We start from the raw sequence: 22,714 nt of genomic DNA, 5'->3' as shown, positions 1-22,714 counted from the left end.
AAATTCTTTGTAATGTTTGATATGCAGATCTCAGTGCACTGAGAAAATTGTTTTTACAATAACAGTAGACATGCACCAGGAAAAACCAAACCCATGGAATATGTGGGAAGACACCTGTTACAATACCCACCAGGGATATTTAGTAGCAATATAATATTTAGATAGCAATTGCAAATAAACCCACATAAATTGGCTGCACAGGGAAAATAAGTAAATCTATGACAGTATAGATACTGGGCTATGCCAATAAACCCCGACCCCCCTTAAATTGTCTGCACAGGGAAATGATGTAAATCTATGACAGTATAGATACTGGGCTATGCCAATAAACCCCCACCCCCTTAAAATGGCTGCACAGGGAAATTATGTAAATCTATGGCAGTATAGATACTGGGCTATGCAATAAACCCCACCCCTCTTAAAATGGCTGCACAGGGAAATTATGTAAATATATGACAGTATAGATACTGGGCTATGCTAATAAACCCCCACCCCCTTAAATGGCTGCACAGGGAAATTATGTAAATATATGACAGTATAGATCAGGGGAGTCCAACCTGCGGCCAGGATGGTTATGAATGTGGCCCAGCTTGAAGGAGACAGAAAAGGAAGAGAAGGGAAAGAAATTAAGAAATAATGTATGGAAATACAGAGAAAACAAGAGTGAAATAACACTTTATGCTTAAGTCCAGACACATTAACCACCTCAGTCTGTCATCTTGTTAGGAACAGGCTTACCGTATATACTCTAGTATAAGCCGAGTTTTTCAGCACCCAAATCTGCTGAAAAAGTCTACCTCAGCTTATACTCGAGTCAGCTTCCACAGAGGGGGGGCAGTGCCGCTTCCCCCTTTCCCGGCCGGATCTTCCCTAGCTGCCCCGTCCCAGGGCCGCTTTAATAAGCGGGCAAAAGGGGCCCCTGCTTGTGTCTGCTTGTACCTGCTTTGTGTCTGGGCTCCCTCTCTCGATCAGCTCGCACCCCCCTCCACCCGGTAAAGTGGAAGTGGCCAGCAGTACAAATAGGCGGATAGAGGAAGTGCCGCCTCAGAAGGAGCCAAGTATCGCGTTGGTACTTGATGTCATCACAGCACGCGCTGGTCCTGACTCCATGGGAGCAATGGGAGATTACCGTATATTCCTGGATTATCAGTGGGTGGCACTCGCAGTCCTGCAGAGAGGGAGTCGACGCATCGCGGAACGTTTGCATATCACACCACGCACCGTGCTCGCTTGTTCCTGCAAATACCTCCCAAGAGCCATCCGGATTTGCAGTGCTACCCGACCGCACTGAGTCTGTCGCACACAGTGAGTGACCGGCTTCTGCAGCTGTTCCACTTCCGCACACTTTCACCCCAGGCCCCAGCCAGCTGAGCCAGGCACCCTCAAGCACACTTTCTCTAACCTCCTCCTCCTGGTCTATCTATCATCTTTCTCTCTCTCTCTCTGCTATCAATCTCTACTTGCCTTTCTCTCTCTCTTTCTATCCATCTGCCTTAGTATGAAGGCAAGGCCCCCTGTAAAAAAATGCTGATTTCTAAAGCTGAATGGCACTTACAGTGCCCACATCATTTTGGGGACCCACTGTCAGTTAAAAAAATGTTTTTTTGGTTTGCTACCTGTGGTCCCTCTGGCCTGGCCCATTGTCACAACCAGCTACCTTAAGTTCTGGGGGTATTTATACATGAAGTAATCTCTGTGCCATCCTGCTATGCCTTCTTTGGGTATTTATATATGAAATAATTTCTGTGCCATCCTACTATGCCTTCTGGGGGTATTTATATATTGGATCTTTATACTGTATAGTATAGGTATGCAATGGAACAGGTTGATCTGTCATTTTACACCTAGGCTTATACTAGAGTCAATAAATTTTCCCCAGTTTTCGTAGGTAAAATTAGGTACCTCGGCTTATACTCGGGTTGGCTTATACTTGAGTATGTACTATGCCAGGTTGTAACAATGTGGTGACCTATGGAGTAGGGAGGACTCTGCCCATTGCCAGTTAGTAATAATAATATAATGTCTGTTTAATATCCAGGTGTCCCCATATTCCCAACGTATAGCTCCATCTGGTTATCCAACTGGTATTGTAGTTCTTTTCTGTGTATTTTCTTTAATCTTAACAAATCAAAAGTGTGTATTTCATGTGTGGCCCCAGTCAATTTTTCTTTTTTCCAATGTGGCCCAGAGAAGCCAAAAGGTTGGACACCCCTGGTATACTGGGCTATGCCAATAATCCCCTTTAAATTGGATCCACAGGGAAATGATGTAAATCTATGACAGTATAGATACTGGGCTATGCAATAAACCCCGACCCCCTTAAATTGTCTGCACAGGGAAATTATGTAAATCTATGACAGTATAGATACTGGGCTATGCCAATAAACCCCCATTCACCTTAAATTGTCTGCACAAGGAAATTATGTAAATCTATGACAGTATAGATACTGGGCTATGCCAATAAACCCCGACCCCCCTTAAATTGTCTGCACAGGGAAATTATGTAAATCTATACAGTATAGATACTGGGCTATGCAAATACAGATTAACAATTGTCTACTGTGAATTGAAGTGTTACCTTTCATTTTTCTTCGGAGAATGATTGGGTGAGGGTGGAGGTGTGATGTCATCACTGAGAGCAGTACTGTTGCCTGCATATTCATCTCTTCCAAAGTCTAGTTTCTTAACAGCTTCAATTCTTGCACGTTTGTGTTTGGGAGCTGGGAATAGTGGAAAAATACATTAAATAAGAAAGAGACATATGACGGATATGAGGAAAAAATGTTCCAAGTTTTACAAATCCAATTTTTTTTAATAGATTTCATTTTGAATTGAAATCTTTGAATTTCAAGTTCATGGGAGTTTTTTAAAACTCACATGAATTCGAAATTTGACCTTTGATAAATGTACCTCTATATGTGCATCTGTTACTAACTCCATAAGCTGTATTCAAAAGAAAAAAAAGTTTCAGTAGCTCAATAGTGAGGATGCATCTGTAGTAACACAAATGTTGGATCATAATATACGGGAGAGGTGCAAAAAAACAACTGTATAATATTAACGCAGTGACACAAAATCAAGGTCAAACAAGTAGCAGGAATCATCTCAGAACGTACTGATAGGAGGTTCATAGATGCTGTCCGAGAATTCATCCTCTTCAAAATCAATGCAGCTTGCATCTCTCTTCTTGGACTTGCTGGTATCGATACAAGCGAGAGCTTCGCCGTTGCTCTCGCCAGTTGGTTTGCTTCTTACGGTATCCCCGGCAGAAATTGCCTCCTCGAAGGAAAGTTTGGTGCGAAGCTGGGACCTTTGGGGACCAGGACGGGAAGGTACATCATCTGTAAGGAAAATATTAAAAGAATCATATTATATATGGTGGGCAGAAATCTGCACAGTACATTGCTTTATAAGTGTGCACACAACCTCCTTGGGACTTCTAGGGGCCTATCAGCAGAGACACCTACATGTCTTATCAAGGCACAAACTCACATAGAGCAACACGTGGGTTTTACAAAATATATTAGTTATTACACCACAGAGCTCTATTAACCTTACACCTGCTTAAGTAAAAGCCTACCCCACTGACTGCTCCCTTTATTATCCATAGGATTAATATTTTACATTGGTCATACAGAAAAAATATATATATTTTTGACCAGTTTCCCCACGACGTTCCCTTGCTAAGCATTTTAAAGTGGACCTGTCACCCCAGACACAAAAATCTGTATAATAAAGTACTTTTCAAATTAAACATGAAATCCAATTTCTATTTTTTATTTAAGCATTCATAGCTGTTGTAAGCTCATTTAAAAATCTCAGCTGTCAATCAAATATTGTCTGCCCCTCCTCTATGCCCGTGGCAATAGAGGCGGGGCAGACAATTACTTTCACTTTCCATTCAGCACTTCTTAGATGTCACTGCTCTCCATATATTCCCCCTGTTCTTTTTACCATTTAATTGTGTAGCCAGGGCAATGGGGATGGACATCTGGTCCCCCATTCTGGTGCACAAACAAGATTCTGATATGATACAAGGCTTGTCTTAATAACAGTGTCCACAAAATGGCTGCTGCCTGCTTGCTATAAATTTTGAAATCCCAGACTGAAGGAAACAAGATCCAAATAATTTTTATAGTGTAATTAAAGTTCATTTTGCTTGACTAATCTGATAAAATAGGATTTTGAATAATTTTTTTGGGTGACGGGTCCCCTTTAACCACATGTCATGATCTCCTCCCCAGGACAAATTATTACGGGCTGGTAAAATATAGTGAATAAAAGATCTGATCCATTGATTTCTCTATGGGTGAACGTGGAAAATCCATGGCCAACTTGGAACAGATAAGGGCCAGTGCATCAATGCATTTATCCTAAACTGAAGATTAGTTTGGAGGAAGGTATATGCAACTATAAAAGTTACAAGCAAATGTTGGAGCTCCAAAGGGAAGCTCAAACTGAAGAAATCTGACAACCACTGAACTAACTTGTGGGCCAGTTACTCAAACACCATGTCTGTCTGCCTCGAAGTTGTCTGATTTAGTGGGTCTTACAACAACGAAGGCCAACTATTGGTTCAAATTACCCTAGCAACCATGCACTGATTTGAATAAGAGACTGGAATAGGAATAGAGGTCTGAATTGAAAGATGAGTAATAAAAAGCAATAACAATAAATGTGTAGCTTTGTGGAGCATTTGTTTTATAGATGGGGTCAGTGACCCACATTTGAAAATTGGAAAGAGTAGAAAAAGTAGAAAGCAAACTATAAATGTTAAATATAGTAGAACCCCCAGTTTACATCCCCTGATTTTAAGTTTCCCCTCATTTACATTGTTGTTTTCTGGTCCCACTTATATATTATGCATAATACATTTCCCTGGATTTTAAATTTTTTTCTGGTTCCCCGAGAAACATAAAATGGGGGTTCTACTGTAAAAAAAAGTTCAATTGAAAAGTTGCTTAGAACCTTCTATAACATACGAATAGTTAACTTAAACGTACCCCCTTTAACTTCTGAAGCAAACAATATACCAGAGATGGCGGGAACATATAGAACGCAAGCCATTTATTTATGATGGTTATTTAGAGTGATGTAACTGTGATGTGAAGACACTACTACAAGGAGGGGGAGGCAAGTAAAGACATAGAAAGAAAACATTAGATATTTTGGATGCCCCAGGTCCTGTGAAATATCTATGCAAGGGGATCAGTAATGCTGCGGAATACACAGAGACAGAAATCAGGCTTGCGCAGGTCTGTTAAATGAACAGTAACGTCAAAAAATGAAAAGGGAATCAGATGGCATGCAAAATGTGCTGAAATATTCTTGGTTTATTCAACAAACCGAGAATAGTCAGCAGATTTTGAATGCATCAGTGACATCATATTCCTTCTTGTTCTGGTTGCTATTGGAACTCCTGAGCAACAGAGTACCCCAGAATAAAGCACCAACTCAGTTATTACACAGAATTTGGATCTGTATTAAATAGAATAATGCAGTGTTGTCCTACACTGGTAAAACTGGTGTTTCAATAGGTTGGAGTCAGCGCTAAAACAACAAACAAGTAAATAGCATAAAGATTAATATAGTGTAGTAGTTTATACTAATATGGCCGAACTGACCCACACTCTATATATCCACCACGTGTATTTTGTCAGTATGTCAGGCTGTCGCTGTATATTTACACCAACTCAAACCACCACGTGTAAAGCTGGCCATAGACGCAAAGACTTTACCTCAATATCGGACGAACAATCGTACGTCCTCGTCTCCCGACCTGCCGCTAAAAAAAAAATCCAAAATGATTGGGTAAGGAACCTTCAGCCCCACCTCTTGGAGCACCTGGATAAGACCTGAACTGGGACCTGACACTTATACATGGCAGTGTCACACACTGTTAACCTATGGCCCTTTAATAGCCCTCTGAATTGTGTCTGTAAGTTACCCTCCCATTTAGACTGTAAGGCAGCCCTACCCTCCATCCTTTTATCTCCTTGACACGGAGCACTTCATCTGTATTCAGGGCTGGAACTAGGGGAAGGCAGAGTTAGGCAAGTGCCTAGGGCACAAAGCTTGGGGACAACATTTTTACCCAACAGGTGCCCTTTAATAATGTAATTATTAATATTTATTATTGCAATGACCCCGTTTCTTCTACTAATTCGTTGTTCTGCTATGCAGTTCTTTACCCTCAAGGAGCACTATAGAAATTAAAGGCGACATGTAGGATAAATGAAAAAAAAAAAAAACTAATTTTGTAGGCAGTTATAATATATGGTTTTGCTTTTACATGGTGCTTAAAATTAATATTATCTTTAAAAATAGCCCCTTTTTGGAGCTCCCTATAGATGTTCCCTGGTCCCTGTCTGTGTTTCAAATGAGCGGTGGGTGATAGTGATGTGCGAGCCGATCCGAGGCCTGCGGGTCCGGGCTGACCCCTGGACAAAATGCGCAGGTCGGTCGAGCTCTTCTCCTGCTCTCCCTGCCCGCACCTAGTACTGCCGGCTTCCAGCGCAGGAATTTATAGACTTCCGCCTGCCCCTTTTGTGACGTCACTGTGGGGCGGGCGCGGGTCTATAAATAAAGGGGAGCAGCGGGTCTGGGTCAGATGCGGGTAGGGAGTGGGCGGGTTAGGGTCGAGTTGAGAAATTCTCGGCCCGCACATCACTAGTGGGCGTGTCCTAATGATCACTGCCAGAAGCACAGTAGGAGGGGACAGCCAATCACAGCCCTGCATTCACACAAGCACAGACAGGCTTCAGTTCCTGCTAGCTGCTGATTGGTTCCTGTCCTACAGTGCAGTGATCTGAGAGCCACGGCTCCCCTGCACAGCCTGGGAATTCAGGGAGCAGGAAGTGGAAGAGAAGGGAGAGATTATTAGGGTTTTTGCAGAAATATCCAATAAATCAGCCTGAAACACTACTTTTTACGCACAATTCTTCTATATCTAAATGAGTAGAATGCACTGGTACATAATTATATTTTACATAATAGGTCTCCTTTTAATATACATACACTTCGGGTTACAGGATGAGGTAGAAGTGTATCTTCTAGAATCTTAGCTATTTACAAAACAACTCCCAACCACCCCCTGCCCTTGAGTGCAGAGAGCATTGTGGGAGTTGTAGTGCTACAAGGATCAGGCAGAGTCACACGTATGTGAGAACTATGATATTGTTTTCTTGTTCTCCCCTCACCCTCAAGCTCGGCCAGCACTTCCAGCTCCGAGGCGAACTGGCTTTCGAAATCATCCTCCACTCCGTACAAGTCATATTCCTCCATGGCTAATCACGAACCGACCGCTGCCTGTGACACCTCTCATTCCATTGCTTTGCCCCCCACTCGCTGCAAGGTACCATTGGATTCCTGCTAAGATTCGCGCCAACACTCTGCCTCAGCCAATCACAGCCACTTCCTCGCGGACGCCGTTCTGACGTTCATCGGGCTGGTCGTGCTCCGGACCTCTGATTGGCTGCTCTTCCAGAAAGCGCTCTGCGATTGGTTCCTAGGGGAACGATTACGTGTTTCCGGATACGGCGGAACAACCATTGCTGTCGAGTTGCGCGCTAGTTGTATCAGAGGAAACTACGCACTGATCAGGTAATGTGACTTTTTCTACGTATAGGCGCTAGCTAAGTGCTAAAAGCAATAACTGAGCTGAAGGCAACCTGTACTTGTTTCTCGTCCAGCCGCGACTCTCAGAGTGGGAGATGTAGTTTAACAGTAGCAGGGTGGGCCCGATGGTGGCCTTCATTAATATTTAGGGCGTTGGGGTGGGATGTGGTTTATTTACAGTAGGAACATTTTACACTAGTGCCGTAAACTGCGGCAACCATTTACTTTTTTGCTCACTTAGGGGCAGATTTATTAAAGTTTGAACTTCAAATTCAAAAAGACCAATCGAATAGAGGCCGAAGGTTTTTGGGGCTCGAAGTGGTCGATCGAAATGGAATGTCTCCTTCGATTAGAAGTTTTTCACCCAAAAACTTTGATCTCTCAAACTCCACCTATTGCCTCCGTACAGGTTCTAGGAGGTCCCCCCATAGGCCAAAACAAGTACTTCGGCAGCTTTTAGGTGGCGAATAGTCGAAGTTTTAGAGACAATACGTGATAAATTTCTAATTTCTTTGTTTTTTTCAACTTCGAATCGAAGTTATACTATTCCCTCGTCTAAGTACACAAAAGATAGCTTGAAATTCGAAAATTTTAAATTCTGAAAAATCAGCTCGAAATTCGAAAATTTTAAATTCGGAAAAATCAGCTCGAAATTCAACAATTTTAAATTCGGAAAAATCAGCTCGAAATTCGACAATTTTAAATTCGGATAAATCAGCTTGAAATTCAACAATTTTAAATTCGGAAAAATCAGCTTGAAATTCGAAAATTTTAAATTCGGAAAAATCAGCTTGAAATTCGAAAATTTTAAATTCGGAAAAATCAGCTCGAAATTCGAAAATTTTAAATTCGGAAAAATCAGCTCGAAATTCGAAAATTTTAAATTCGGAAAAATCAGCTCGAAATTCGACAATTTTAAATTCGGAAAAATCAGCTTGAAATTCAACAATTTTAAATTCGGAAAAATCAGCTTGAAATTCGAAAATTTTAAATTCGGAAAAATCAGCTTGAAATTCGAAAATTTTAAATTCGGAAAAATCAGCTCGAAATTCGAAAATTTTAAATTCGGAAAAATCAGCTCGAAATTCAACGTTTTTACATTCGGAAAATTCAGCTCGAAATTCAAAGTTTTTACATTCGGAAAATTCAGCTCGAAATTCAAAGTTTTTACATTCGGAAAATTCAGCTCGAAATTCAAATTTTTTCATTCGGAAAATTCAGCTCGAAATTCTACGTATTTAAATTTGAAAAATTCAGCACGAAATTCGAAGTTTTTAAATTCGGAAAATTCAGCTCGAAATTTCACCTCAATCTTTGATAAATCTGCCCCTTAGTATTTCTGGGAGTTGGTCAAATCTAATCACTGGTTTCGTTGCTATGGGTTACTGCCCAGGTTCAAGTTTACTCGCTTTTAATGGGGTCGTTCACCTTTAAATTAACTTTTAGTATGATGTAGAGCAGGGCTGCTGGCAAGAACCGGGCTGCAGACAGTCTTGAACTTGGCCGCCGAACATTTTAAGCGGAGCGCCCTGAATTGGACTCCAACCCATCTCGACCCCTGGAAAAAAATGTTGCTCTTTTTTGGTCCCCGGGCCAAAAATGGTTGGGGACCCCTAACAAATTGCAGTTGGTCGTAGGGTTGCCACCTGGCCGGTAAAAATGCCAGTCCAGGCCTGTTTGTGATTTCGCTCTTTGTTCAGCAGCTCTCCGGTTTGCAATTTCAGCAATCTGGTTGCTAGGGTCCACTTTAACCTAGCAACCAGGCAGTGGTTTGAAAGAAAGACGGATATAAATAGAAGAGGGTCTAAATGGAAAGATAAGGCATAATACGTGACAATAACCAAAAAAACGCATGCATGGAGCAATCGTTTTTCAGCTGCTGCGGTCAATGACCTTCGTTTGAAATGTGGAAAGAGTCAGAAGAGGATGGCAAATCACTCACACAACTATAAATAAAATAATGAAGACCAATTAAACATTTCCTAAGAATAGGCCATAGCATAATAAAAAAATTTGTTTGTATAGAACTAAAAAAAAAACACCAAGACATGTAACTTTTAAAGGGGACATATTCCATAAAATTTCAGAGTGCACTAAAATATGCTTATGAACATGAAATAGAATACATTTTTATTTTTGCACATTTCAGGTCAAATTTATATCAAAAATCCAAAAAACAGCACTAAGCCCACCATACTTCCGGTCCAAGGCTCCTCTCCATATCTCTCAGCGGCCGACGGCTGTTCCAAAGGCAGAAGCAACAGCATATCCACTTAAGCTGGCCATAGATGCAAAGATCCGATCGTACAAATCATCGTACGTTCGGACTTTCCCATCTCCCGACCCGCCACTAACCATTCAGATCAAAGTCTTACCAGTCAGATTAGTTAAAGAACAGATCAGCAATGTTCTGCCCCTGACAGCAATCGTACGATATCTATGTCCAACTAAAGCTAGTGACAGTCTCCCACTGAAATTCGTACGATCAGCAATACACGCAGAGATATTATCGGCAGCCGACAGAAATTTTCTAACCTGTCCGATCGACCAAACGACCGATCTCCGCCGGACGAAAAATGTCGGGACTCTCCACACACGGTCCGAAAATCGTACGAATCCTCGATTCGTACGATCAGATATTTGCGTCTATGGCCAGCTTTAGGCAGGACTGGGCAGGCAGATGGGGGAGGCACTGCCCCGCTGCCCTCCCCCTTCTTTTTTCCATTATCCCCTCGCTGCTTTCCCCATGCACTTCCCCACATTACTTTCCTACACTATTGCTTTTGCCTTCCCCCGATTGCATTCCTGCTGCCTTCCCCGTCCACCTAACTCGATCACCACTCTGATGCCTTCCCCATTCACCTCCCCCAATCGCCACCTACACAATCAGCTACCGTCCTCCCACATGTACAGCACATATGAAAATAAATCAAAGCCTTTTAATTTTTTAAAAATAAATAACACTGTGCAGGATCAGTATAAGGTTAGATACAGGGAGAATCCGCATGTTTGCAGGCTGATGAGAGATACGGGCAGGAACCTGGGAAGGGCTTTCCCTGCTGTGTGTGTGTTCAGCCTGTCAGTCAGTGTGATAACAATTTCCTGTGGGAGAAAGAAGAGACACGCCCACTCCTCATTTCAGCATAGACACAGACGAGTAAACATCTCTGTGCAGCTCTGATATAATGGCATTTTTACAAGGTAAAATGGGGCTAGACATATTGTCAATTTCCCAGTTGCCCCAAGTCATGTGACTTGTGCTCTGATAAACTTCAATCACTCTTTCCTGCTGTATTGCAAGTTGGAGTGATATCACCCCCCCCCCCCCAGCAGCCAAACAAAAGAACAATGGAAGGTAACCAGATAACATCTCCCTAACACAAGATAACAGCTGCCTGGTAGATCTAAGAACAACACTCAATAGTAAAATCCAAGTCCCACTGAGACATATTCAGTTACATTGAGAAGGAAAAACAGCAGCCTGCCAGAAATCATTTCTCTCCTAAAGTGCAGGCACAAGTCACATGACCAGGGGCTGCTGGGAAATTGACTATGTCTAGCCCCATGTCAGATTTCAAAATTGGATATAAAAAAAATCTGTTTGCTCTTATGTGAAATGGATTTCAGTGCAGAAGTCTGCTGGAGCAGCATTATTAACTGATTCATTTTTATATCCCATGACCGTATCCCTTTAAAGTTGAAAGAATCCCTCTAAGAAATACTCTGTGCCAAAAATATCATGTATTGTTGCCCAGCATTAGTAAACGTTGTGTTATACTTTTGAACGACTTCTATCGTTTATATAAATAGGCCGTTGTGTAGCAATAGGGGCAGCCATTCAAGCTGTAAAAGGAGAAAAGGCTCTGGTTACTGAGTAGATAACATATTCCGTGTAACAGGATACAATGGTATTCAACAAAGTGCATCTGTTATCTGCTATGTAATCTGTGCTTTGACTGGCTGCTGCCATAGCAGGACAGCTTGTTTATATAAATGACAGTAGTGTTTCTAAAGCATACACACCAATTGTGCTCATGCAGGGACATAGAACATTATATTTGAATTACTTAAACTCTTATAATGCAGAGTTACTGTTCCTTTAAATCAGTGCTGCTTAAAGGGGTAGTATCCACCATATGCACACTTTTTTCAAAATGAGCAAAAACAATTCTAAAGCAGTAACCAAGCATTGTTTTGGTTTCACACTCCCCTATAAATAAATGAACTAACTAATGATAATGGGCTTTGCGTAAATAACTGCCTTCTTTCACCCCTTTGTTTGTGACTGTCTTGGTGTGCATATAAGATGTGCGCTGCTAACTCATCTTTATGCACCTTTAATTGGTCCTGGGCAAACTTTCTGTAAATACAGGCAGGTTTATATAATTACTTCTTTTATCACAGCCTTTGTGTTTTTTACTTCTATCACAATGGCCATAGAAACAAAGGTTTTCTGATGGGATTTCTACTTTGGCATGCGTTTTACAAAGGGTTATTACCTACACAGTGTGTTTCTTTTGTCACCTACTCAAACACTCACAGTTAACCCCCCCCCCCATTACAGGCAGTGGGAAATATTAGAATATACCAGATAACAAGGTTATGATTCTTGACAGCTTTCTTGATTTTTCACTTGAATTGAGCCAAGAATGCCGAAGGTCCTATTGGCTGTGAATGGGTAGTGTTTTGGGCTGGTTTATTGAAAATTTCTTCAAAAACACTACTAGTCCCGCCCATCTTTTTGACTACCCACTACCTCCTTTCCCAGTCTGTGCAGGGGAGCTGACGGTACACTGCACTGTAAGCCAGGAACCAATCAGCAGCTAAACTGACCTGATAGGGAACTGAAGTCTGTCTTTGCTTGTGTGATTGCCGGGCTGTGATTGTTTGTCCCTCTTTAAAGGAACAGTAATACCAAAAAAAATTAGTTATTTAAAGTAATGTTCTGTTGCGCTGTACTGGTATAACTGGTGGGTTTGCTTCAGAATCATTATTATAGTTTATATAAACAAGCTGCTTTGTAGCCATGTGGGCAGACATTCAAAGCGGAAAAAGGAGAAAAGGCACATGACATATAGGAGATATGTATGAAGATACAAGTTAGGGAAAGATCCATTATCCAGAAAACCTCGGGTCCCAAGCATACTGGATTCCATTCTGGTCCCATACATGTATTGATATTGCACAGGAGTAGCTTCCTAATATGATCTACATACACCAGGGTCCTCTGCAGTCACTGAAGCGGCATTTGTTCTGTGCCTGATGGATAAATAATTACGGGTATGGGATCCGTTGTCCGGAAACCTGTTATCCAAAAAGCTCAGAATTATAGACTCCATTTTATCCAAATTTTTTAAAATGATTTCCTTTTTCTCTGTAATAATTAAAGGGATCCTGTCATCGGAAAACATGTTTTTTTTTTCAAAACGCATCAGTTAATAGTGCTACTCCAGCAGAATTCTAAACTGAAATCCATTTCTCAAAAGAGCAAACAGATTTTTTTATATTCAATTTTGAAATCGGACATGGGGCTTGACATTTTGTCAATTTCCCAGCTGCCCCTGGCCATGTGACTCGTGACTGCACTTTAGGTGAGAAATGCTTTCTGGCAGGCTGCTGTTTTTCCTTCTCAATGTAACTGAATGTTTCTCAGTGGGACATGGTTTTTTACTATTGACTGCTGTTCTTAGATCTACCAGGCAGCTGTTATCTTGTGTTAGGGAGCTGTTATCTGGTTACTTTCCCATTGTTCTTTTGTTTGGCTGCTGGGGGGGGGTGATAACACTCCAACTTGCAGTACAGCAGTAAAGAGTGATTGAAGTTTATCAGAGCACAAGTCACATGACTTGGGGCAGCTGGGAAATTGACAATATGTCTAGCCCCATGTCAGATTTCAAAATTGAATATTAAAAAATCTGTTTGCTCTTTTGAGAAATGGATTTCAGTGCAGAATTCTGCTGGAGCAGCACTATTAACTGATTCATTTTGAAAAAAACATTTTTTCCAATGACAGTATCCCTTTAAACAGTACCTTGTCCTTGATCCCATCTAAGATATAATGAATCCTTATTGGAGGCCAAACAATCCTATTTAGTTTATTTAACGTTTGCATGATTTTCTAGTAGACTTAAGGTATTGATATCCAGAAGAATCCATTAAAACCCCAGGTCCCAATCATTCTGGATAATGGATCCCATACCTTTACTACATTTGTCTGTCCATCTGTCCAAAGTTGTACATTCTTTACACTCTTACTATAAATATTATTTTTTTGTTTTGTTAAAGGAAAAGCTACAGAGGCATTTTATTGCCAATAGATTAGCTGCAATAGTGCAAGCTAGAATGTTATATTTATTCTGCAGAATGTTTTACCATACCTGAGAAGGGAGGAGAGGAGTAAACTGAGCATGCTCACGCCCGGGGCAAGGATGTTTAAGCTGAAGGCAGGAAGTCTGATACAGAAGCCCATGAGTACACAATAGAAGGAAAGAAATGTTTTTCTTTTGACAGAGGACTCCGAGCAGCATTACATTGAGGGTTTACTGGTATATTTAGGTGGACCTTTCTGATAAGGCTTACTTTAAAGGACAAGGAAAGGTTAGGAATGAGTTAACCTCTATTATAAGCCATACTTACAGTGATGCCATTCATTATTTCCATTCTCCTCTTCATTAAGAGCTTTGTCAGTGCTATCCCCATGTTCTAGGCAAAACAGCTTACTTCATTATGTAAAATTCCCATGATCCATCACTCTTTCATCAAGACCAAGACTTTCTGGCATGCTCAGAACAATCGTGGACAGGCAGCTCGGGGACATAAACAATCTTTGTGAGTGCGCCTGTTCGTTTTCAATAAGGTACACTGAACCCAGAAGCCCTGCCTTCTGCAAGATTGCGCCAATGGCAGCAGCCTACGAAGGTTGCCATGGTGACGCGCTTCTCTACAGAAGAAATACACACTGATCGGCTAGTTTTCAGTAGTAAATTCTCCTGTGAGCCCATCGGTGTGTTTTAATGCTGCTTCTGCCTCCTTCTATCATCCTTCCCCGTTCTGCTAGCCCTGCTGTCCTGCAGTTTTACACATGCGCAATGAGTTCTGCAGCGCCATATTAATGACGTATTAATAACTAAAACGGCAGCTGTGATGAAGGGGAAGTTGTGCAAACTTTGAAAAAGCACTGCAGGAGACATGAGCGGAATTTTGAAAAAATAAAGTTGGCGAAGAGGTACAGGGGCTTTATGATATGTGTGATGCAGTTGAAGCCTTTCCTTGTCATTTAAATTGCAGTGCTCAGTGCCACATGTCTCGCTGCTCTTGCCCATCCCTATACCTTCTCATGACTATTTCTTTTTTTAGAATGTAAGCTCTGTTGAGCAGTTCCCTCTTCACCACTCATTTTAGGTCTATGTTTTGTTATCTAATCTGTGTTCAGTGTATGCACCCATGTGTTGTACAGTGCTGTGAGATATGTTGGCACTTTATAGATAAAAGTTAATTATTTATCTCACTACAATTGTACTACTGCATTTTCAGATTGAAACAATGCCATCTTGCATAGTCCGTGGTTGTCATCACAGCACAGCAAGAAAATGCCTTTCTCCTGGAATCGCCTTGCACGGATTCCCAAACAACCTTTCCAGAATAAAACAATGGCTCGTGAACATCGGACAAAATGTTGGCGACATTGATGATTTTGCACAGAAAGTCCTGGATGGAAAGAAACAGAATTCCTATCGAATTTGCTCTGCCCATTTTTCCTCTGATTGTTTCGTCCAATTCGGCTATTCAAAGGGACTGAAAGCAGATGCAGTGCCCACGATATTTGCTTGGAACACCCCAGAGAGCAGAGGGCGCAGCGCTATTCGCAATCGCTACTTTATGTACCCGGAACGACCTTGTGGTCGGTGTATGAAAATTAAAATGGTTGATGCAAGCACATCCACGGATCCAGCAATGTTTTACAAAGAAGCTGGTGTACAGTGGCCAGAATTCGAGTTTAATACAGCTGGTGAGGGATGGAAAATAAAGCACGATCACTACTACCATTCAAGCTCTTCAAGGAAAAGCACCCAGAAACCTACAGTCGGTCGCGATTGTCAAAAAGATCTGATGGGCACGAGTAATAATAAAAACAGCCGAGATGAGGAGCAGGAGGTGGATGATAATGATAGCAGTAACAATGATAACACCCAGACTCACCAGCCCTCCGTAAATTTAGATCCATTTCATTCTGGGATACCAGAAATAACCAAAGCAGACAGTTTTATGGATTCCACTCCATCCTCCCACAAAGTAAGACACCGCATTCAAAACAAGTCCAGCAGTAATAGAAGTACAGAGCACACCTTACCCATGGGCAATGATACTGCAGTTCTAGATATTGCGCATCAACGGAAGTTTATCGTATTTGAGTCTTGCCTTGATGTCTTGCTTCACAAGCTTTCCTGTGGTTTTGGTGTGGACTGCCGTTCCCCCATCATTGGACTTGAGAAGCAAGTGAAGGGCTCTTACTTGTCTGTAGTTGGCAGGTGCTCCAAAGGCCACCGCTTTCATCTGTGGGACAGCCAGCCTGTAGCAGGAGATGTTGCACTGGGCAATCTTTTGGCATCAGCTGCTCTGCTTTTCAGCGGTTCTAGATTTTCAAAGGTTGAAGAAATTAGTCAGCTGATGGGCCTGCAGCTAATTTCCTGCGACACTTACCGTAAATACCAGCGTGCATTTCTATTTCCTACAATCGATCGCCATTGGCTTAATGAGCGTAGACGGCTCAAAGATACCGTAGGATATACAAAACTGTGCCTTTCTGGGGATGGTCACAACTCAAAGGTCTCTACGTACACGTTCACTGAACCCCAGAGTAAACTAATTCTAGATTTTCAGGTGGTTCAGAAGTCTAAAACCAGTCAAAAACAGGACCTAGCAAAGGAACAGCTAGCCTATGAAATATGTTTAGATCGACTTCTAAAAGATAATTACGTTGTTGAGGCCATTGCAACAGACCAGCATTCTGCTATTGAAGAACTCATGTGTCAGAAGTACAGTCCTATCATTCACAAGTATGATGTTGGCTTTTATGCCCAAAAGGTAAAAAGACAATTGGTGTCTGCCAGCAAAAAAAGGAAGTGCTCACAGATTAGCAAGTGGATACCTGCGATCATTCTACACTTTGAATGGTCTTCCAAAACTAGTCAAGGGAACGTTTCCTTGTTTCGTGAAAAGTGGCAATCGCTGCTAATGCACATTACTAATCACCATGAGTGGGGCGGCTCCGTAGTATGCCATGCATGCGACCATAAAGCTCTCCTTCGTAATTCGCGGCCACTTCCCTGGATTAAGTTGTGGTGTCCGGCCTTCCATGCTTTACGTGAAGTGATTCTTTCCTTCAAGCTGACGAAGGACTTGACCCGTCTTTCTCAGTTTAGCCACGGCAGAGAGATTTTGTTATACCATCGTCTCCTTCAGAAATATAGGCCTGGTGTAGTCCGTCTTAGGATGGATTCTGTGGATGCAAGGACCAAACTAGCGGCTCTTGCATACAATGCAAATGTACACATGGGGCATACAAAATCTCAGGTCTCCCTAGAAACATCTGGTGGTGCTGCCCAGGAGAGACTCAAGATGGATTACAGTTGGCGGACCTTGAAATCACTGTCCAAACCAGACTCGAATGCTCATTTGTTGCGCATGATGGTGGATGCTATAAAATTGTGCTCTGTTAACCCAAGCCTTGCAGTCTAGATACGCCTTGCTATGCACTGTATTGCAAATATCAGAACCCAAAAGGAGAACAATTAAAAGGGTATCCTATCTTATTTCTATTGTTTTAAGGCAACAATGATCACTGTCTGCAAAAAAAGTTAAAGGAACGGTAACACCAAAACATGAAAGTGTTTTAAAGGAATTACAAATTAACACATCAGTTAATAGTGCTGCTCCAGCAGAAGGCTGCACTGAAATCTGATTCTCAAAAGAGCAAACAGATTTTTTTTATTCTGAAATCTGACATGGGGCTAGACATATTGTCAGTTTCCCAGGTTCCCCCAGTCATGTGACTTGTGTTCTGATAAACTTCAGTCTCTCTTTACAGCTGCACTGCAAGTTGGACTGATATCACCCCCCTCCCCCAGCAGCCTAACAACAGAACAATGGGAAGGTTACCAGACACAAAATAACAGCTGCCTGGTAGATCTCAGAACAGCACTCAATAGTAAAATCCAGGTCCCACTGACCGACACCAATATTACAACTGAAAAACATACACTTCAGGAATGAAATTTTATATTGTAGAGTGAATTATTGCAGTGTAACAGTGTAATTTAGAAATAAAAACTACATTATAAAAATCTGTGCCCTGCACTGGTAAATCTGGTGTGCTTGCTTCCAAAACACTACTATTGTTTATATAAACAAGCTGCTGTGCTGCTATGACGGAGGCCATTCAAACCCTGGATACACCGTAGATCAGGTATATGATCTGAAGAATCCCATTGTATACTACAGAGCGTTTTCTGTTATATCCTGTGCCTTTTCTCATAGTGTTTCTGACGCAAACACACCGCTTGTACAAGTGCAGCACATTATACGTACATCATATTTTCATTACTGTAATACACTATCTTTTTTTGGTGTTACTGTACCTTTAACAAACCAGTCCTTTCATTGTGTTGTGCATCTTGCAATTGTAGGGCATCTTCTTAGGGAGGGAGGACCCTTTTGATGCCTGAGGGTTTTTTTGTGTGCTATGTCAAATCACCACCTCAGCATGGTTTTTATATTTAACCCTTCATTTACACCGGTCGCAGGAAATTATACTTGTCTTTGATTGCAACTTTTATAGGGTTTGTTGTAGATCTTGTAACTTTCTGTAAAGCTGTGATTTTTTTTTTCTCTTAGTAATGTAAATATGAAAGTGACTTTTTTGAGGTCCTCTAAATATAGACTACATTAAGAACTGTGTGCATTTTTCTGCTTTTAACCCCATGCCTCCCGTAGATCATAAAACTTCCTGCGCCTTATTTTATTTATTTTTTTTCCGGAACCCTATTTCCTGTCAGTGTACATTTTACTGTTCATGGTTGAATATGAATAAGTAATCAAAACAAATGTGGCAGGCAGTCAAGAGGTTAATGGAAATGTTTTAATGGACAAATCCGTATATAGTATTTACTACATACAAGTTGAGGATATACATGACTGTTCATTTTTTATTGCAAACCTGAATAAGCCCATATTAAGAATTGTATGGCAACAGCGCATTTGTGTGAAATTTTTATGCATTTCATAGCCACAATGTTCATTATTACAACAACTTTTATAAATACTTGTGAGTATTGCTCAATGTAATTTGTATCGTATGAATTTGTGTCTTTTCAGAGTAGTGTTGTGTATTTATAAAGCATTAAAGATGCATCTCAAATTCATGAATTGTGGGCCCATGAGCACTAGTGTCATTTAACAAATAGAAGATGAAATCAAATACAGGTATGGGATCTGTTATCCAGAATGCTCAGGACCTGCGGCATTCCGGAAAACCAATCTTTCCGTAATTTGGATCTTCGTACCTTATGCCTACTAGAAAATCATTTAAACATTAAATAAACCCAAAAGGCTGGTTATGCCTCCAATAAAGACTGAGTGTATATATTAGTTTGGATCAAGTACAAGGTACTGTTTTATTATTACAGCGATGAAGGAAATCATTTTTTAAAATGTATGGGAGACCACCTTTCCGTATTTCTGAGCTTTCTGGATAAGATTTCCGGATAACTGGTCCCATACCTGTATTAGCACCTCAATATTTCCATAATGCAAGTATAAATGAGAAATCAGTATTGTCCCTTTAGGGCAGAGACACATGAAGATTCGGGGAGATTTAGTCGCCTGGCGACTAATCGGCTCTTCTTCGGGCATCTAATCTCCCCAAAAAGAATCGAAATTGCCGGCGGGATATCACTCGGATCGCTTCGTTTTCCGAAGTCTCCTGAAGTTTTCTCGTGAGGCAAGTACAAAGTGCCAATAAGAAATTAAGAACTTGTGTCCTTCTTTAAAGAGATTTAGATTTCTCAGTCAGCACCTATGCTTCCCAAATCTTAAGCTTGATGCACGTCCAACGGTTTCCACCATGCGTCCGTTTATTCACAATTTACAGATGTCGACAGCACCAGCCATAGATTATGCTGTTTAAAATGCCTTTATTGAGACATGGGTTTCTGGCCCCAATACACTTGGCAACGTTTCAGACCGCCATCTGTCTTTTATCAAGCCACCTTTACAACACCTGTGCTCAGTTATTTATACATAATCACACAGTGACCCCTAGTGATTCTTTTCCAAAATGCAATCTTACACATTCCCAAACCATCACATTTGTTGCAATATACATTCTGCTACATAATACAAAAAATTTCTCTCTACCTTTACGCAATAAAGTGTCCATATTTCTTTAGTGTCCATAAATATCCTTCTGAAAAAATTGACTGTAAAAAAGATACATAATAAACACATTATCAGTAAAACATTTTCCATTATTAAATTTTCCATTACTCAATTTTAAAAAACATTATTAAAAAGACAAATTTACCGATAAATTTTACTTAAATCATATTCCCTGTTGAGGCCATGGGGAGCCAACGTTTCCAATCTTCTAATGCATCTCGCTTCTTTTTTCAATAATATTTTAACTCTATCACTACCTCTCCGCATTCTCGGAACATGGTCTATTATTTGGTATTTTAATTGTTGGACCCCATGACCCGCAACAAGCAAATGGTTTGCAACTGCTTGATCGCTTTTCTTAGTATTTATGGCGGACTTATGTTCTCTTATCCGTTCCTTAGCACTTCTTGTGGTCTGTCCAACATAGGATAGCCCACACGGGCACTTGATCACATACACTATAAAAGTACTTTCGCATGTATAATATCCATTAATTTTAATTGCTGTTCCTTTCCTAGGGTGATACAAAATCTCTCCCTTTAAGCAATTAGAGCAACAATTGCAGCCAAGACATGGGTATGTCCCATTTTTTTTTGGCCGCAACAGTCGCTCCTGTGTTAGTGTCCCTTCCACATCTGATCTTATAGCCATTGATCCTATGGTTTTCGCTTTTTTATATGAGACCAATGGGGTATTTTTGAATATATCAATATCCGGTAAACCTTCCCTCAATAATGGCCAATGTTTCTTAATTGTTCTTTCTACGTGTGTACTTATAGTACTATATCGGGACACAAATGGAATTCTCTGTATTTGGTTGTTTAGGGGTCTCTTTATATTGTGTTTTAAATCAGCCCGTTGTTTTTTCAATAACTCTGTGGGGTATCCCCTTTCTTCAAACTTTATTTGCATTTGATCTAGTCGAAATTCCAATGCACTGTCGTCGGACACAATCCTTTTAACTCGACTAAACTGTGATTTAGGTACTGACTTTTTAATCTGTATGGGGTGAAATGATCTATAATGTAATAAAGTGTTTTTGTCAGTTGGTTTTATATAAAGGTCCGAGGACAGTGCATTCTCCTTTCGACTGATAAGGGTATCTAAAAAAGAAACCTGATTTACATCACTATGTAAGGTAAATTTTAGTTTGGTTCTGGTATGATTAATCTGGCGATGGAATTCCTCCAGGGTCCCCTGTGGCCCCGACCATATTATGAAAATATCGTCAATAAATCTATACCAGCTCAAACAATGTGTTTTGTATAAATCATTAGTATAGACAAAAGCCTCCTCAAATGCATTCATGTAAATATTTGCATATGATGGGGCCACATTGGACCCCATCGCCGTTCCTCGTATTTGTAAGAAGAATTGGTCCTTGAAGAGAAAAAAATTATTATACAAAACCAATTTTAAACAAGATAGGACAAAATTCTTCTGTGAGCCATCCAGTGATTCGTCCCGGCCCAACTCGACGCAGACAGCCTCCACACCCCCATCATGTGGGATGGAGGTGTACTTTAAAGAGAACCAGGCCCGGACTGGCAATCTGTGGGTTCTGGCAAATGCCAGATGGGCTGCTGTATGGTTCCATAGAAAGTTACCATATAGTGGGCTGGTAGGGGGCTGTTTGGGCCTCTGTGTACTTGGAATGGCAGGGCCTATTTTGACTCCCAGTCCAGGCCTGAAGAGAACTATCCCCCCCCCGCATAGTTCATTGCCCTTGAAAGTGTCCCAAATACATTATTATTATTATTATTAACAACATGTATATACATAGCTCACGTATTGGTGCAGAGTAAGCACAGATAAGCGCATGGGCGCCATCTTCCAGATCTTCGGTCTGAAAGGGAACACAATATCGGTGCAGTTGCAGCAGTCTTCCAGTTTGTAGCAACTGCGCATGCACCAAAAGTGCTGTGAATTGTCGAAGAGAACAGAGGACCCAGAGAAGACCGAAGATCCGGAAGATGTTTATTGGTAGCATTATATGTACTAACGGCTTCCCTTTAAATAATTAGTGATATCAGGCCATAGTATAGTATGTGCACATTCAATAATGGTGTATTGGCATGCATTTGATAGGGATGTGAGCTACAATACTCCATGCTGGAGATTTCCTTGATTTTTTTTTTTTTTTTGGTTTAAAATACATATACATCATTGTTTTCAGCTCATTCTTCTGTTCTTGAGCTACACCATGTCTATACAGCCTGCTGTAGCTTTATGAAGCTATAGGCACTTGATGCCAAAAAAAGTACTGTGGCTGTGTTTTGTTTTTTTTTAAATGAGTTAAAATAAAGCAAATTAAATCTGCAGGTGGTGGCGTTACTGCTTTGTTAACTGGCGACTGTCTCTATATCGGCAGCAATTGAATGATTTGCCTGGTTATACAAAAAGGGTTAAATATTCTTGTTACATTGGAGGTGTGTTCCCTGTGAGCTACAGTAGCAATAGCGATGGATCAATCATTGTGTTTAGACAAAATACATTTAGGCAGACGTGTAAGTTAAGTGTCAAACTAACACACACAATAGCAAAAGCCTGTATTTCATAGAAAAACAGCTTTTCATTCTGTAGTTTTGTAGAGAGCCATGAAAGATATTTGATCTGTGTTTATCTTCCTGTGCAAGAACAAAACTTGCAAAGCTTATCTCTT

At 40.9% G+C, this 22,714-nt stretch overlaps 2 protein-coding genes across 2 annotated transcripts in view; one reads left to right on the top strand and one right to left on the bottom strand.

Moving 5' to 3' along the window:
* The window catches only part of chtf18.L (chromosome transmission fidelity factor 18 L homeolog), a 42,600-nt gene extending 35,259 nt beyond the window's left edge, over positions 1-7,341 (bottom strand). Inside the window, 3 exon segments of the mRNA NM_001091152.1 lie at positions 2,579-2,720; positions 3,117-3,341; positions 7,200-7,341. Coding sequence (NP_001084621.1) covers positions 2,579-2,720; positions 3,117-3,341; positions 7,200-7,284 — 452 coding nt within the window. The 5' untranslated portion in view covers positions 7,285-7,341.
* Positions 7,342-7,466: 125 nt separating this feature from the next.
* On the top strand, positions 7,467-17,621 carry LOC121393080. Its single transcript, XM_018236608.2, has 2 exons — positions 7,467-7,602; positions 15,151-17,621. The coding sequence occupies exon 2, from the start codon at positions 15,160-15,162 to the stop codon at positions 17,353-17,355; it is 2,196 nt and encodes a 731-aa protein (XP_018092097.1). The 5' UTR covers positions 7,467-7,602; positions 15,151-15,159; the 3' UTR covers positions 17,356-17,621.
* Positions 17,622-22,714: the final 5,093 nt, after the last annotated feature.

Source organism: Xenopus laevis, chromosome 9_10L (genome assembly GCF_017654675.1).
Source record: "Xenopus laevis strain J_2021 chromosome 9_10L, Xenopus_laevis_v10.1, whole genome shotgun sequence".
NCBI classification, from domain to species: Eukaryota; Metazoa; Chordata; class Amphibia; order Anura; family Pipidae; genus Xenopus; species Xenopus laevis.
This window is presented reverse-complemented; position numbering and strand designations above follow the sequence as displayed.